This window comes from Tympanuchus pallidicinctus, unplaced genomic scaffold (genome assembly GCF_026119805.1).
Source record: "Tympanuchus pallidicinctus isolate F22 unplaced genomic scaffold, pur_lepc_1.0 scaffold22, whole genome shotgun sequence".
NCBI lineage: Eukaryota > Metazoa > Chordata > Aves > Galliformes > Phasianidae > Tympanuchus > Tympanuchus pallidicinctus.
The window spans coordinates 41069431-41085363 of record NW_026294739.1 but is presented as its reverse complement, the minus strand read 5'-3'; the positions used below and the strand labels follow the sequence as shown (position 1 = coordinate 41085363).

The 15933-nt window shown below is 57.8% G+C and overlaps 1 protein-coding gene across 4 annotated transcripts; it reads left to right on the top strand.

Annotated features, from left to right (window-relative positions):
• SLC9A5 (solute carrier family 9 member A5) lies at window positions 1-10659 on the top strand. Of its 4 annotated transcripts, none has more exons than XM_052685399.1 (16): window positions 1-192; window positions 3376-3678; window positions 4133-4296; window positions 4982-5060; window positions 5252-5429; window positions 5506-5726; window positions 5861-6063; window positions 6328-6417; window positions 6501-6571; window positions 7242-7371; window positions 7452-7540; window positions 7700-7826; window positions 7920-8090; window positions 8233-8302; window positions 8476-8607; window positions 8832-10659. In XM_052685399.1, the coding sequence occupies exons 1-16, from the start codon at window positions 42-44 to the stop codon at window positions 9296-9298; spliced, it is 2646 nt and encodes an 881-aa protein (XP_052541359.1). In that variant the 5' UTR covers window positions 1-41; the 3' UTR covers window positions 9299-10659. The 4 variants fall into 4 exon arrangements, with proteins under 4 accessions (XP_052541359.1, XP_052541357.1, XP_052541360.1 ...); XM_052685397.1 differs by having other exon boundaries at window positions 4130-4296; XM_052685400.1 differs by lacking the exon at window positions 3376-3678.
• Window positions 10660-15933: the final 5274 nt, after the last annotated feature.

The window sequence follows — 15933 nt, the reverse complement described above, 5'->3', positions numbered from 1 at the left end:
GCGGGGCCGGCGGAGCTGCGGAGCGGCGGAGGTGCGGGGCCATGCATCCCCCGGGCAGCGGCACCCCGGCCTCCCCCGGCCCCGCCGCCGTCCCTCCGGCGGGAGCCGAGCTGCTCCGGTGGCAGTGGCAGGAGGTGCAGGTGCCGTGCCTGGTGGCCGCCTGGATCCTGGTGGCCAGCCTGGCCAAGATCGGTGAGTGCCGCCGGGACGGGGGGCTCCGCGGGTGATGCGGCCCCGGGATGGGCAGCGGTGACAGCTGGGGGGTGGGCTGACACCGGGCCGAAGGGCGGTCCTGCGTCACCCCGGAGGTGACAGCACGGCGCTCGGTGGCCCCCGGAGGGTCACCATTCTTTGCCATGGGGGCTTGATGAGCGGTGACGGAGCAGAGCCTGGCTGGTGACACCCAGGAGACACGTCGGTGGCCCCCCAGGGTGGGCACACAGGGGACAGCCCGTGGGGTGAGCTGCTGCCAGGGTTGGGAGCGGTGCTGGGTGGTCATCGCCAGTGGGTCACACCGGAGCCACGTGGCACAAAGCGGGCACCCAGGAGGTGTGACAGTGACCTTGAAGCAGGTGTCCTCCTCGAAGTGCTGCTAGGGGAGCGGGGATGCATTAACACCCAGGGCAGGGTGTTGCTGTCACTGTCAGCCGCCCTCCTCCTGCTCCAGCATCATCCAGCCCACGGCTGTGCACCTCGCGCTCCATCCTCCCTCGGCCTTCTCGCAGCTAAACCTCTGCAAGGAATAAATCATGAGCTGAGACATGGAGCCCTCCGCCTGCAGCTGTGCCACCACCTCCAGCTGCCAAGTGCAGCACAGAGGCAGGAGCTCTGGCTCCATGCCTCATTCTCGGGCAGCTCATCTATTTGGGTTTTCCTTGGTGCTTTCCCTTTCCCGCCCCAAGTTTGGTTGTGGGGTGAGAGAATCCACCGTGAGCCACCTGGGTGGGCACAGCTTGGTGCTTGCTGGCAGTGATGTGACAGCAGTATCCCATGGCCTGGGGATGCATCCTACCCCTGCTTCTAGCCCTGGCACTGCTGTGCCCAGGGGCACAGGAGGAGATGGGGACGGGGTCAGAGGGTCCCCAAGGGTGGGGTGGCGGTGCTGGGTGCTGGGTGCTGGGCGCGGGCTGGTGCAGAAGAGCTGCTGCCAGCTCTCAGCCCTGTGACTGCAGGGGCGGAAGCGTCTTCAGCGCTGTGTGATGGGGAAGTGAAACTGTAGGCTCTTGTTCTTGGAAACCATCACGATGCCGGGGTGCCCCGAGCAAGCAGCAGGCAAGAGCCTGAGGCAGAGAAAACCGGGCTGAGTGTTGGCTTCCTGCACAGCGAGGCATCATCCAAGCTCTGCTGCCTTTCCTGCTCTGTTTGCTGCAGGGACGAGGGAAAGGAGAAGTGATGAGCATTGCCCCACAGCCGCCCCTCACCCACACAAAGGGCTGCAGGGAAGGGACTGTGGGTGCCAGCCTTCTCCCTTTGCATCCAACCCCAACCCCACTGCTCCCAGCACCAATTGGTTTTGGTGTCTCCGAGCCTGCTGGGGCACAATTAGTGGCATGGTGCCGATGGGTCAGTGGTTGGACTTGACGATCTTAGCTTTCTTTTTCAACCTTAATGACTCCATGATTGACCCTGAGCCCCGTGGGGGGGGAGCAGGGTTTGTCCTTGAGTCCCCCCCGATGGCACATCCCGTGCTGGGGATGTCTGGAGCGGGGATGATGCCTCTGAAGTTAATTCACATGTGGCTGAGTTACTGTTGCTGTGGGAACGTTAATGCTGAAATTCTTGCCTAGCGGGTGTAAAATTAGAGCTCTTGCCACCCGTCCCTGCTGCAGAGCAGCTCATGTGCTGGGATTTGCTGTGAGGGCGGCAATGTGCAGAGCAACAAAGCCAGCAGTGTTCCCATGCCCTGGCTGTGTGCATGCAGGGCTTCTCCCATCGATACTGTGAACTTCTTTGATCAGTGCAGCCTTCCTTCTGGTGGGTTGATTGGCACAAGCAACAGGCTCCTCTCACCCAGAACGTTCAGGACTGAGATTTGTGATGGTCTGGAAACTGTGATGTCCCTTTACTTGAGGGCGAGGTGCCTGCTGGTTCCTGGTAATGGCTTTAAGTTGCACCAGGGGAGGTTCAGGTCGGATGTTCAGAATAATTTATTCTCCCAAAGAGCAGTGAGGCGGCGGCACAACTGCCAGTGAGGTGGGAGAGTCACCGTCCCTGGAGGTGCCCCAGAGCTGTGGGGATGTGGCACTGAGGGACGTGGGCACGGTGGAGGTGGGCTGGAGTTGGGGATCTGAGAGCTCTTTTCCAACTTTAATGACCCTACGATGCCTTCACCTGATGGCCAAGTTGTGCCACAGCCCTGGGGTGTCACCAGTGATGACTGCAAGACCTCAGTGGTGGGAGGAGGGAGAAATACAAAGGAATCCGTGGGTTGCCCTGCTGATTTTGCCAAGAGGCTGCAATGATTTGGGTTTACATGGGGACAAGTCTGCCACGAGCAGCATGACCCCACTGCTGGCTGGCGTGACGTGGCCTTGTGCCATCAGGCTCCTTGCCACAGGGCTAATATATGAATATGAGGGTGTGATCAGCTTGCTCCATTAAATACATCCTCTTTCATGGCTTGCTGGAATAAGCTGATTATTGCAAGGATCCCTTCATCCGCAGCTCTCGCATACTTTCTGTTTGCATGCAGGTAGGTCAGCCAGCACTCTGGCCGGCGCGCTCGTCGTGCTGCAGTGTTTGCATGCTGCTCCACCTGCATGCTCAGACAGCTGCAAACAAGGTCACCCATCACCAGGGCTGAGCGTCTCCATCCCTGTGTGGGGTATGCTGTGTTCCTGTGAGCAGGATGCCTCACTTGAACAGCAGCCAGCACTGCCTGCCAGCACTGCACTAAAAAAGCAAAATGCCCAACTGCTTGGCTTATATGGCAGTGATTTGGGAGGTGGAGGACCTGAGATCCTGATCTGGGACAGGCTCAGAGCAGACAGGCACGTGCAGTAGAGACGTGGAAGCCAGTTCCTGAGCTTCTCTCAAGGTTTACATCATTGGTGAAAAGACCCTGGGCTGGGTAGAGCTGCGGTCCATCCATGGAGTTCGCAGGGAGGGAAGGAGCCCAGTGTCCTGAGGTTGATGTCAGACCACAGCACAGCCTTCCTCCTGGTGGGCTGATTGGCACAAGCACCCCATTTAGAGCTTTATGGACTGGGCTTCGTGGTGGTAGCAGGGCAGCCAAGCAAGCAACTAGCTGGGAGGTCTTGTGCTCACATGCACTCAGTGGACCCAGGGTGCTCTGTCCCCTTGCCCATCTGGCTGATGCTCAGTGCTCTGTCCCCGTGCCCATCTGGCTGATGCTCACATTCTTCCTTCCTTCAGTGTTCCACCTGTCCAGGAAGGTGACCTCCGTCGTGCCGGAGAGCTGCCTCCTCATCCTGCTGGGGCTGGGCCTGGGCGGCATCGTGTTGGCCGTGGCCAAGAAACCCAAATACCAGCTGGAGCCCAACATGTTCTTCCTGTTCCTCCTGCCCCCCATCGTCCTGGACTCGGGCTACTTCATGCCCAGCCGCTTGTTCTTCGACAACATCGGCGCCATCCTCACCTACGCAGTTGTGGGCACGCTCTGGAACTCCTTCACCACCGGCACGGCGCTCTGGGGCCTGCACCAGGCAGGGCTGATGGGTGGGTGCTGGGGGAGCCCACGTCACCAAAAGGGGGTGGGAAGATGCAAAAGGCTCCCAGATTTACAGCCCTGGCGTGGATCCCATAGCTTTCAGGAGCTGGGAATGATGTTCTGGCAGGACCAGCAAGTGTGGAGGACAAAGGGGACCTTCTCAGCATCGGGCTGACTCATGGCTTTGCTATTTTTGTCGCCGACCTTGGCTAGCTCTGCTGGCTCGCTGCCGTGTTCCCTGTCCTCGGCTGGAGCTGCTGGCCCTGCTTGGCCTGGGCCTTCTTTTGAGCTCCTCTGAGCCCAGAGGAACCTCTTGGTGTCTGGTCCAAGCACTTCTTCCCTCATGTGCCAAACCCCACGTCACTCCAGGGAGACCTCAGAGGTCTGATGGCTTGTTTCACCTTCACAATCCCTCACCTGGGGAGAATGACCCTCCTCACCTCTATCCTTCTGTCCCAGCAGATCCAGGCGTGGAAGCTGGGCTGATGGATTTCCTGCTCTTCGGCAGCCTCATCTCGGCTGTGGACCCTGTGGCAGTGTTGGCAGTTTTTGAAGAGGTCCATGTAAACGAGACCCTCTTCATCATTGTGTTTGGCGAGTCCCTCCTGAATGATGCTGTCACTGTGGTGAGTTGGAGCCAGGGGGGCCCTGCAGTCCTAATGACAGTGAGGGTGGTGAGGCACTGCAGCAGGTTGTCTGGAGAAGCTTTGGGTGCCCCATCCCTGGAAGTGTTCACCATCAGGGTGACATGGCTTTGGGCAACTTTATGCAGTGAAAGATGGATGAGAGGTAATGGCCTCAAGATGCACCAGGGGAGGTTCAGAGTGGATATTAGGAAAAAAATTTATTCTCAGGAGTGGTGAGGCATTGGAACAGGCTGCTCTGGAAGGTGGGGGAGTCCCCATCCCTGGAGGTGGTCAAGAACCGTGGAGATGGGCAGTGGGCATGGTGGGGGTGAGCTGGAGTTGGACTTCGTTATCTTGGTAATCTTTACCAACCTGAATAATTCTACTGATTCTGTGTCCTGCCCATGCTATGGGACTGGGCTGGATGACCCATAAGAGTCCCTTCCAACCCAAATCAGTCTGTGATCCTATGAAAACAGAGCCCAATATGGGCCAGGCACTGGAATCCTCCAGAATGGGCAGAGGGTGCAGGTGACCTCCCCAGTCTGGGGACAACCCCATGCCACTGGGTCCTCCCACTGTGCTGGCCTCAGGGGAATGCTTGGGTCCATCCTGCCCACCTGTGCTGCCCCTCCCATGGTAGGGAGTTTCTCTGCCATTCCCAAAGGACTTATGTTGCCTGCAGGTGCTGTACAAGGTCTTCAACTCTTTCGTGGAGCTTGGCCCAGCACACATCCATGCCATGGACTACGTGAAGGGGGTAGGTGAGTATGTGCCCCACCAGCTCTTCCTGTAGCACAGAGAACAGGGGAGGAGCATGGGTGCTGTCATGCTGTGGGCAATCACTAAGCCCATCTCAGCCATCATCACTGGATGCTTTGGTGGGGAGTCAGGTGGGAGCACGGGGCTTGGCAAGGGGTCTCACCAAAGGTGCAACCCAACCTCTTCCCCTCAGCTTCCTTCTTTCTGGTGAGTCTGGGGGGCACGGCCGTGGGGCTGCTCTTCGCCTTCCTTCTGGCCCTCATCACACGGTTCACCAAACGTGTGCGCATCATCGAGCCGCTCTTCGTCTTCCTTCTGGCCTATGTTGCCTACCTGGCTGCCGAGATGGTCTCGCTCTCCGCCATCCTGGCGTGAGTACTGGGGAGCCCCAGGAAATGAGGGGTGCTCACCATAGGGGTCATGCCAGCTCCTTCTGCCCCTCTGCAGAGTCACCTTCTGTGGGATCTGCTGCAAGAAGTACGTGGAAGCCAACATCTCCCAGAAATCCCGCACCACGGTCAAGTACACCATGAAGACGTTGGCCAGCAGCTCAGAGACCATCATCTTCATGTTTCTGGGCATGTCAGCTGTGGACACTTCCAAGTGGACATGGGACACCGCGCTGGTGCTGGGCACCCTGTTCTTCATCCTGCTCTTCAGAGCTGTGGGTCAGTCTGTCCTGCTGTCCCAGCTATTTTCCTGCCAAAAAGCAGCAGTCTCCAAGAGCGGCTCCTGGCTTTGGCTTTGCCTCATTTGTGGGGCTCCGGTGGCATCCCAGACTCTCGTCCTCGCTCTTCTCCAGGTGTTGTCCTCCAGACCTACGTCCTCAACCGCTTCCGCCTCATCCCCCTGGACAGGATTGACCAGGTGGTCATGTCATACGGTGGCCTCCGTGGAGCCGTCGCCTTCGCCCTGGTCATCCTGCTGGACAAGGCAAAGGTGAAAGCCAAAGACTACTTTGTGGCAACGACCATCGTGGTGGTGTTCTTCACTGTCATCGTGCAGGTGAGAATGGGCACTTTGCCCTTGGGGAGCGGCACCGTGGGCAGATGCCAGCCTTGGGGTCTGGAGGAGCACGACCTGGGACGTAGGTACCAGGTGTCAGATCCCCACAGTGCCATCACACAGACCCAAAGCACAGTGGGAACACTGCACGTGGCTGTCACTACCAATGGCCCTGGTCACTTTGTGCTCCTTTTGCTCTTAAGCCCTATCCACGCACCCTCTTCCCCTCCCAATCTTTTCCCATGCCCTCTCCTGCCATTCCAGGGCCTCACCATCAAACCACTGGTGACGTGGCTGAAGGTGAAACGCAGCGACCACCACAAACCCACACTGAATGAGGAGCTACATGAGCATGTACGTGTTCCCTGCAGTCCAGGATGAGGCGTGCTTATCCTGGGTCACTCTACACCACTCTCACCCTTTTCTCCTCACTCCAGGCCTTTGACCACATCCTGGCAGCAGTGGAGGACATCGTGGGACACCACGGCTACCACTACTGGCGGGACAAGTGAGTGTCTTGTCTGCTGGCATTCAGCTGGACGGGGTGGTATGGCAGCTATGGGGACATCCCAAGGTGGGCAGTCCTGCTGTAGGCAAGGCAGCAGGACCAGGAAGGGGTATGTCTGTCCATCTGCACGGTCCAATGCAAACTGATGCTCCAGAAGTGTCCTAACGAGAGGCTGGGCAGAGGCGACTCAAGGCACAAGGTGGCATTGCCCATGCTGGAGCTGCTGCAGGACTGTGATGGCCGTGATGTCATTGTGCCTCCCCAGACAGAGACGCACTGGATACTGAGGAAGGAAGTGTTAAAATTTTGAGTGTTTGTCTGCAGAATTGCAACAGGAAAAGTGTGCAGAGAGCCTGCTTCCTGGAGGGAAGCTCTGTCTGGGCAGCTGCACCAGCTCCAGCCCTGCGCCCGTCACTGGGTCTCCGGTTTCCCCTTGGCTTGGGGACAACGTGGCAGTATGTCCTGTCCCCTCCTATTGTCCTCTGCCAGGGTGTTCCCAGGCACAGCCTTCTCTCCCAATGCTTTGGGCACTTTGGACTTTGCATGGGAAAACGTCCAATGACCACCGTATCCATCCATCCATCCATCCATCCATCCATCCATCCATCCATCCATCCATCCATCCATCCCCTGTGGGACTTTAGCCACCCACGTGTCCATCTTGCTGCAGGTGGGAGCAGTTTGACAAAAAGTACCTGAGCCAGCTCCTGATGAGGAAATCTGCCTACAAGCTGCGGGATGAGATCTGGGATGTCTACTACAAGCTGAACATCCGCGATGCCATCAGCTTTGTGGACCAGGTAGGGGCGTGTGGTGGGAGCTGGGTCCCACTGGATGAGGTGGTGGGAACCCCTCCAGACCATCTCTGTCACTCCCCCAGGGTGGCCACGTGCTGTCAGCTGCCAAGCTGGCACTGCCCTCCATGCCCAGCCGCACGTCCATGTCAGAGTCATCGGTTACAAACCTGCTGTGAGTACAAGCATCACTCTACGCCCTGGCCTCTGGGCGGCACTCCCTGGCTGCATCATCCCTGGGATGGGCTGGACCCATTGGGATGGGTCGGATCCATTGGGACGGGCATGATCCGTCGGGATGAGCCAGATCCATTGGGATGCCCCAATTCCCCAGGAGGGAGAGCGGGAGTGGTGCCTGCCTGGACCTGCAGGTGATCGACACGGTGCGGAGCCGGCGGGACAAGGAGGATGCAGCCATGCACCACGTGCTGCGCGGGAGCCTCTACAAGCCCCGGCGGCGGGTGAGCGCTGCCGCCTGCAGCAGGAGCAGGGATGGAGGGTGCTGCGCGGGGCTGGCTGCTCACCCTGTGTCTCTTTGCCTCTCCCTCGGCCAGTACAAGGCCAGCTACAGCCGTCACTTCATCTCTCCAGATAAACAAGAACGCCAAGATAAAGAAATCTTCCGGCAGAACATGAAGAGGCGCCTGGAGACGTTCAAGTCCACCAAGCACAACGTCTGCTCCTCCAAGAGCAAAGCCAGGCTGAAGGAAAAGGGCAGGAAGAAGGCAAGCGATCCCCAAATTCCTGCTCCCCTACTAGATGTGGGGCAGTGAGGTGCTGCGGGGTCCGTGGTGTGCTGCAGGGCTTTGGCATCTGCAGAGCCTAGGGACGGGGTCGGGTCCCATTCAGATCCCTCTCCCTCTACAGAAAAACATCTCTCTGCCCAGCGATGCACCCAATGGGAGGACGCACAGAAACGTCCCCTGGCAGGAGGCGGGTAAGGAGGGCGCAGGATTGGTTCTCAGAACCTGCAAGGGGACTCGTTGGGGTGGGATGGCAACAGCATGCTGTCCGTGCTTGGGTTATGCTGGCACCAGATCCTGCTCCCATGGGTGCAGGGGGGCATCTCTTAGGGTAACCGTCCTCCATACACCCCCTGTGTGGCTGCAGCTCCCGTGCTGGTGACAGTCAGCTCTGATGAGGAGGAGAGCGATAGCTCAGAGACAGAGAGAGAGGATGATGAAGGGATCGTGTTCGTCGCTCGTGCCACCGATGAGGTCCTGCAGGGAAGGACAACCGCAGGTAGGCATGTCAGTTCTTCCTCTGCCTATGGAGCAAGGTTGGCCTGGGCTGGGCAAGAGCAAAGTGAATGGAGAACGAATGGGAGAGCTGCTCTTCTCTGTGGCCATGGAGGCACAGCAGAGCCTCCAAAATGGGCCAGATCAGAAGGGTCCCCATCGGTACCAGGGTTTGAAAGAGCAGGAGCCACACAGTATCCCCCTCTGTCCTTCCTTCTGCACCCCCAGGCAGCTTGGACGTCTGCCCCAGCCCCTGCATCATCCCGCCGTCACCCACCTTGGCAGAGAAGGAGTTGCCATGGAAAGGAGACCAGGCTGACCTGGCTGTTTACGTCTCCTCGGAGACCACCAAAATCGTGCCGGTGGATATGCAGAAAGCATGGAACCAAAGCATCTCCTCCCTGGAGAGCATCGCCTCTCCTCCAGGCATCGAGACAGGAGCACAGCACAGGAGGTTCGCCCGCCCCATGCTGGACAAGCAGCCGCAGTCAGCAAGCCAGGCGACGCCGGAGCAGGTCTCACGTTTCCAGTTCCCCAGCCATATATCCAAGAGCAGCAGGTCGAAGAGCGACAGCAGCCCCGACGGTGTGGAGCAGCAGGAGCTGCAGCCCCTGATGGGCACAGAGGAGCAGGGCAGGGGGCTGCCCCCTGCTGAGCACCGGCGGCTCGCGTTCAGCAGAGCCAGCCACATCTGAAACGCGCGGCGTGTGGGGCAGGCTGCCACCCACCAGCTGCTCCATCGTTGTGCTTCGTGAAGCTTCTGCGTGTCTCCTCCAACTCCAGGAGCAGCCGGAGAGCTCTGGGGCTTTGCTCATGCTGATGCAAGGCTGGCAGATAGGTGGGCGTGATGCTGCGAGAGCAGGCACCAGTCCCATTCACCCAGGGGGCACAGACCCCGCCTCTGGCTCTCTTGTTCTTTGGTCTTCGTCTCCTGTATCGCAGCACTGGGAGGCCAGAGGTGTTCCTCCCAGAGGTGGTCTTGATGCCACTGTGGCTGTGCCAGCGTGAGGTTTGGGGTTCTGGCTGATGGGCTCCTCCAGCTGACCCTCCAGCCTCTGCAGGAGGCTGCTGCACAACAGCCCATCCCCACCCAGCCTCTGGCTTCCAGGAACTGGGTTGCTCAGAGCGTGCTGGGAGAGCAGAGATCGGCCCCCTTCCACGGCAGCTCTGTCCCCTGGGTTCTGGAGGCACTGCAGAAGCAAAGCCATGACCTTCTCAGGACTGAGGTTTGGCTCCACCGGGAGCCAGGCTGCATACGCACAGGGACACTTCTGGCACTCGTTTGGCTGTGCCAGCCCCGCACTGCTCACCCAGGTGTGCTCCCCATGGCTGCAGCATTCTGTTTTCTGGCTTTACTAGGAGACAGCAGCCCTGCATGGCACCCTTCATTCTGCCTGCATCCCAGTCCCTCTAGTTGCCTGGGGCTCGTCACCTGGGAAGGCACCAAGGGGAGCAGCAGGGCTGAATGGTAAAGCAGGAACAGGGGAGATGGCGAGAGCAGACGGGTGAGAGCTGAGTGCATCTGCAAAGCTCTGCCCTGGCACCTGCCCCCCAGCCACCCAAGAGGGACCCCAGAATCTTGTTCCCCAAGATCTGCTCAGAGCTCGGTGTAGTTGGAGTGGGGATGCTCCAATTTGGGCTGCTAACACCTAACAGCAAACACATGGCTGCCCATTGCAGCTCCCTGGGCTGCTGGGTCTGCAGGCATCGGGATGCTTCGATGCACTGGGTGAATGAGCCCAGCATGGGTCGGGCAAGGCGGCGGCACCCGGTACTGCTAGCAAGGCCGTTCTGCTCTGTACCTGCCCTGCCAACTGGAGCATGAGGTTTTTAAAAGGTTTTTTATATAGTTTTGCATTTCTTGTATGCCTTATTCCAGTTTTGATTTCTGATATTGGGCCATACTAAATCTCTAGCTGGGTCAGTGTTTTTTCTGTAGCCGTGGGCACCACGAACAACTCCAGACTTAGTATCTTATTTGCAAGAATATTGTTTTAATGTGAAACTATATGCAGAGTATTTTGTAATGTTCAATAAATCAGAGTTGGAGCAGGTGGCACGGTCTGGACTCAGGGCTTGCTGGGGACCTCTGCGTGCTTTGCTTCCTCCAGGTTGGGTTTGCGGCCCCTCCTGCACCCGTGGGGTTTTGTCAGTGTTTTTCTCCTCCTCCAATCTCTGTCTTTCCCTTTCCTGCCTGCACAGAGCTGTTCCTTCCAGCACAGCACAGTTCCATCTCTTTCAGCCTAAAAATACCAAAGTGCCTCAGTGGAAAAACACAAAAACCGGGCCAAGCCACGAGCACATGTGCCCAAACCTCTGCTTCTCCAGGACGGAGAGAGGCTCAACAAATTAGCTGCTTGTCAGGCTGCAACCCAGAACATACAGCCCTCCGACTGTTATTATAAGCAACCCCATCCTGGAGCTGTCTGACTGCTGCAGACCATTCTGCACACAGGCTTCTCCCAGCACTGCCATTAGATCTGCACATTTTTTCCACAGCGATTTACTTTCTCCGATGCTTGGCTCCCCCAGTTTCCCCCTTTTCCCAGAACTTGTGAAGTCAGCAGAGGCTGCGAGGCAGCGCCAGCAATGGGGCATCGGCAGGATGCGAGAGCCGAGCTGCGGGTGAGGGGTGGTGTTGGCCATCTCCCAGGTCAGCACTGCACAGCTTCTCAAAATCATAGCCTTCCCATGGCACCATGACTACTGGGCTCCCAGGTAAGCTTCAGAAATAGAACAAATCCGTATCTTGTTCTGAGGAGCCCCAAATCGGAGCTGGCACGCAGCTAGGCATCAAACTGAAGGGAAGAATCCTTTTCTTGAACTGCCAGCTTCACGTTCTCTGTTGTAGCAAGGGTGCTGTTGACCCACAGGACACCTCGCACTCTTCTTCGTTCTGCTCCATCTCTGGAGCGCTTCTGATTCCCTCATGTGATGTTTGCAGAACGACCTACACAGGCGTCAGCGGTGGGAAGCTGCTGAATGGGCATCCAGCTTCTCACCTCCCACTCCTCCCCAGGTTTTTCAGCAAGCACAAAGCACAGCAGAGCCAGACACATGAGAACAGTGGGAAGGCAAACAGGGATTCAGGCAGGGTGTTCAGGCTGACCATACGTGGGTGGGCACATTTTCGGGACCTCAGTCCATTCACTGTTACATTCTGCTCCTGACTGCTCGTGTGGGCACTCAGCTCCCACCCTCCTGTATAACTCATTTCCTGGGGCCAAGAGAAGCCGTGGGGAGCCATGATATGCTGCTTCTGGTCGGTGTTATGGGATGCTGATGGAGAGGATGGAGAGGGCTTTTACTAGGTGGTGGGACGTGCAATTTGCAACACAGGATCCTCCACTGCTCTGCAGGATTGCTGATGTCCCCGGGTGGGATCCTGTTGCAGATAGGAAGGAGCTGGCTTCCCCCCTGGCCTGTTTGCGATGATCTATCTTCATGTTCCGTTCTGTATCCACCTTCTGCCCGTGGAGTTGCACAGCCACAACTTCACAGCAGCTATTTGCAGGCCAAGCAGCAGGTCTGTTGCGACCCAACCAAACCCCGCTTCTTGGAGGCCGCTTCAGGAGGCTCAAAGGGTGTGAAGGAGAAGCTCCATGAAGACCCCATCCCAATCCACCCAGTCTACACAGGGACCTCCCTGCCCCAGCCATGTTTCTATCACTGCGTAGCTCTACCAAGCTCTTGGTGCACAAACCTGCCAGTGATGTGACAGAGGATGGCACGGTGGGAACTCGCCATCATCATCACCATCACACCACCAGCCACCATCTGTGATAAGCATCCTGCTGCCCTGGTGCCACCACCGCATCCCCTCTCTCCTGCAGCCACCCCTGCCCCATGCCTTCACCAAAAGCCTATCGTGGAGGTGAGGACTCACTGTCACTCCTGAATTACCTTGGAGGGATGGATGCCAGCCCCAAAAAACGTTGCCTGTCTGATGGATGTGAGCCATCCTAGGCCACAAAGCACGTCGTCGGTGACTGAGCCGGCATCAATCAGCAGCCGGGGAGGATAATGAAGAACAGATTTGCACTGGGCAGTGGTTCCCATGCTGCGTTCCAGGGCAGAGCAGCCAGGACGGCAGTGCTGCTGCCTTTGTGCTTCGTGCTGCACCCCTCTGCCGCGTGTCAAGCCAGTTCCTTGGCTCACCCCTGCCTTCTCGCAGTGAGCTTCCCTCTCCTTGCGTCCCAGTGTGCAGGGGAGCGAGCTGCAGCGTGGATGGGCTGAGGACAGAAGGATCGGTGCGATCTGCAGGCCAGTAGGAGCTGGGTGGGGTGATCCACACCCCTCTGCGTGGTTCGGATTTCTCTGCTTTTGCCTGGAGGAGCAGACACAGCAGTAGGACTCCGTGCTCTGGAGGACTGCGTGGCCAGGCTGCTGCCATTGGGGGCTCTTAAAAAGCAGCCAGGATGGATGCTGACGTGTGGAGGCTTTGATTTCATGAATGTCCCGGATCCTAAAGTCGTGATCTTCTCCACAGCCACAAGGAAGGCAAAGATCCCTGAAGAAACCATCGAAGCTCTTTTCACCTCACCTTCTGGCATCCCATGCCACACATCCCAGCTGCCCTGCAGGTGAACAGGACCTGTGTCAGGTGAGCTGGAGCGGGTGGGAGCTGAGGATGCTGCGGGGAGGTGGTACCCATGGAGGTGGTGGGACCGGTAGTCCCAAGCTCGTGCCATGTCCCAGGAGCTGGGCCATGGAGCAGGGCTTAAAAGGGGCAAAGTGCCTCTTCTTCTTGCCCACTGGAGCTCTGCTGTGTTCAGGTGGTCAATGCACATGCATGGGCCTCCCCTTCCTGCAGCCCCACTAAGCCCTCACTGTTGATGGAGACCGTGTCAGAGCTTTGCTTTTCCAGAGCCCCCCAGCTCCTAAGCCAGGATATTCCATCCCATCTACCGCATACACGCACACATATAGAAATATTTTCCGTGGCTTTTTTTAACCTTCTCCTGCTAGCAAAAGCTTTGGGAAGGTAATCCAAAAAGAAAACAATGAAAGCAAATACCCAGGCCCAGAACGTGCTGTGTTTCTTCATGCTGAGATGTGGGGGCCGACTCCGGGGAGCTGACCACTCTAGGAACACGAGCTTTTATTTTCCTGGGCTGAAAGCACCGGCTGAGTAAGCAGATTAGCCGGCCTGCTGCAGGAGGGCTGCATTGTCTGGGGAAAGCGCGTTGGCTAAACAGCAGAATTAGCTGGTGACCTCTGAGAGGTTCGCTCTGATCTTTGTTTTCTCCTGCTAAGGAACAGGCAGAATTATTATAAGTGTTTGATTTCTTTTTTTTTTTTTTTTCTCTCTCCTTTGCAAGAATAGCTTTTGAAGCAAACAGGAAATTACAGTGTGCAATAAAGAGCAAAGAAAGTCAACCAGCTACCTCACTGGGCTTGGATTTGTCTTCAAATCCACCTCCACGCGGGGCTTCACTTACCAAAAAGCGACTAAACCGCCCCAAACCTTCAGAGGGGCCGAAAGCCTCCACACACGCACTGCCCCCTGAGGTGCTGCTGTGCTTGGCCAGAAATGGGGCAGCTGTGGGGTGCCAGGTATTGACTGGGAGGCAGGATGGGAGTGGGCTAGCTGCCCACAGACCTGATTATTTGCACTTTGTGGTAGGAAGAGGCAGAAAGTTCATGTGCAAAGTGGCAGCCTGTGGCTTGGACTGCTGCGTTCTTCACTGGGTAAAAATCTGGCTGGAGGGTTGGGATCAGAGAGTGGTGGGAATGGAGTTACATCCAGCCAGCTGCCAGTCGTGAGTGGTGTTCCCCAGAGATCAGGACTGGGCCTGTCCTGCTTAATATCTTTATTGATGATCTGGATGAGGAGACTAAGTGCACCCTCAGTAAGTTTGCGGATGACACCACGTTAGGAGAAAGTGATCAACTGCCTGAGGGTAGGAAGGCCCTGCAGAGGAATACGGATGTGCTGGATCAGTGGGATGAGGCCAACTGTATGAGCTCCAACAAGACCGAGTGTGGGGTCCTGCACTTCTGTCACAATACCCTCATGCATCACTATAGGGTTGGGGCAGAGCAGGGGGAGTGGGAGAGGTTGGGTACTGGGAACAATTCCTTCTCTGACAGTGCTGGCACAGCTGCCCAGGGAAGTGGGGGAGTCCCATCCCTGGAGGTGTCCCAGAGCCGTGGGGATGTGGCACTGAGGGATGTGGGAAATGGTTTTAAGTTGAGGGAGGGCAGATTGAGGTTGGATGTCAGGGGGAAGTTCTGTACTATGAGAGTGGTGAGGTGCTGGAACAGCTGCCCAGAGAGGCTGTGATGCCCCGTCCATCCCTGGAGGTGTTCAAGGCCAGGTTGGATGGGGCCCTGGGCTGCCTGGGCTGCTGTGAAATGTGGAGGTTGGTGGCCCTGCGTGTGGCAGGGAGTTGGAGCTTCGTGATCCCTGAGGTCCCTTCCAAGCCTGGCCATTCTGTGATTCTGTGATGTGGGCAGTGGGCATGGTAGGAGTGGGCTGGGTTTGGGCTTGAGGATCGTATTGGTCTTTTCCACCCTTAATGATTCTATGATTTGAGTCTATGAGGTGCCGGCAGGAGGGGTCGCGCACAAGGTCAGCAGCTAATAAACTAATTACCATTCCTCATTTAATTACAGGCAGCTCCCCTGCTGCGCTGCTTGACAAGAAACTGCCCTGCACACAGCCCTAGGTCAGCCTGGCTGCCTCTGTCTGCGCCGCTGACCTGTGATTCTAATTAACACCCACCAGCCTAATTGCGTGGGGCCTCTGTATTGAGGCGGGCGGGTGGGCAGCCGGGATCAATGCGGCCCCGCAGGGCACAGGGGTGGGAGAAAGGAGGCTGGTTCCCCCCGGGAGCTGTGTGGGAAGGAGGGGCCGGTTTGGGGCCCAGCCCTCGGCCCCGAGCAGGCCCCGGCCGAAGCCCCGGCACGGCCGGCAGGTGTCGCCCCGGACCGCGGCCTCGTCCCGGGCTGCTGCCTCCACGCGAGGCCGGGGATGCGGCCTGTCTGAAGCGGGGCAAGATGGCGGCTGGGCCTCTACTGCTGGGTGGATGTGCGGATGTCTACATGTAGTCTTACGCGGGTTGTGAGCAGAGGGTTGGGAAATGGTGCCCCGGGGGCATCGCGGGCTCCATGTGGTTGCAGAAGGCGTGCGGGGCAGCCATCCTGCCAGTGCTGTGTGTTGGCTGCTGTGTGTTGGCCTGCTGCTCGCTCCGCTCCTTGGACTTGGCGTGGAGGGGGTGTCTGCACAGGACAGTCCAGGGATAGGTGGTGCATCAGTCTCACAGCCACCCGTAACCCGGCTTTCCTGTGTATAACGTGATCGATCTCTGCCACATCTGAGCCTCCT

What these genes read in the sequence shown, in the direction of transcription:
- SLC9A5 (XM_052685397.1), top strand. Translation starts at nt 42, where the DNA reads ATGCATCCCCCGGGCAGCGGCACCCCGGCCTCCCCCGGCCCCGCCGCC. An exon ending in TCTTCACTGTCATCGTGCAG is followed by an intron (nt 6,064 to 6,327) that starts GTGAGAATGGGC and finishes CTGCCATTCCAG; the next exon opens with GGCCTCACCATCAAACCACT. An exon ending in TACCACTACTGGCGGGACAA is followed by an intron (nt 6,572 to 7,241) that starts GTGAGTGTCTTG and finishes ATCTTGCTGCAG; the next exon opens with GTGGGAGCAGTTTGACAAAA.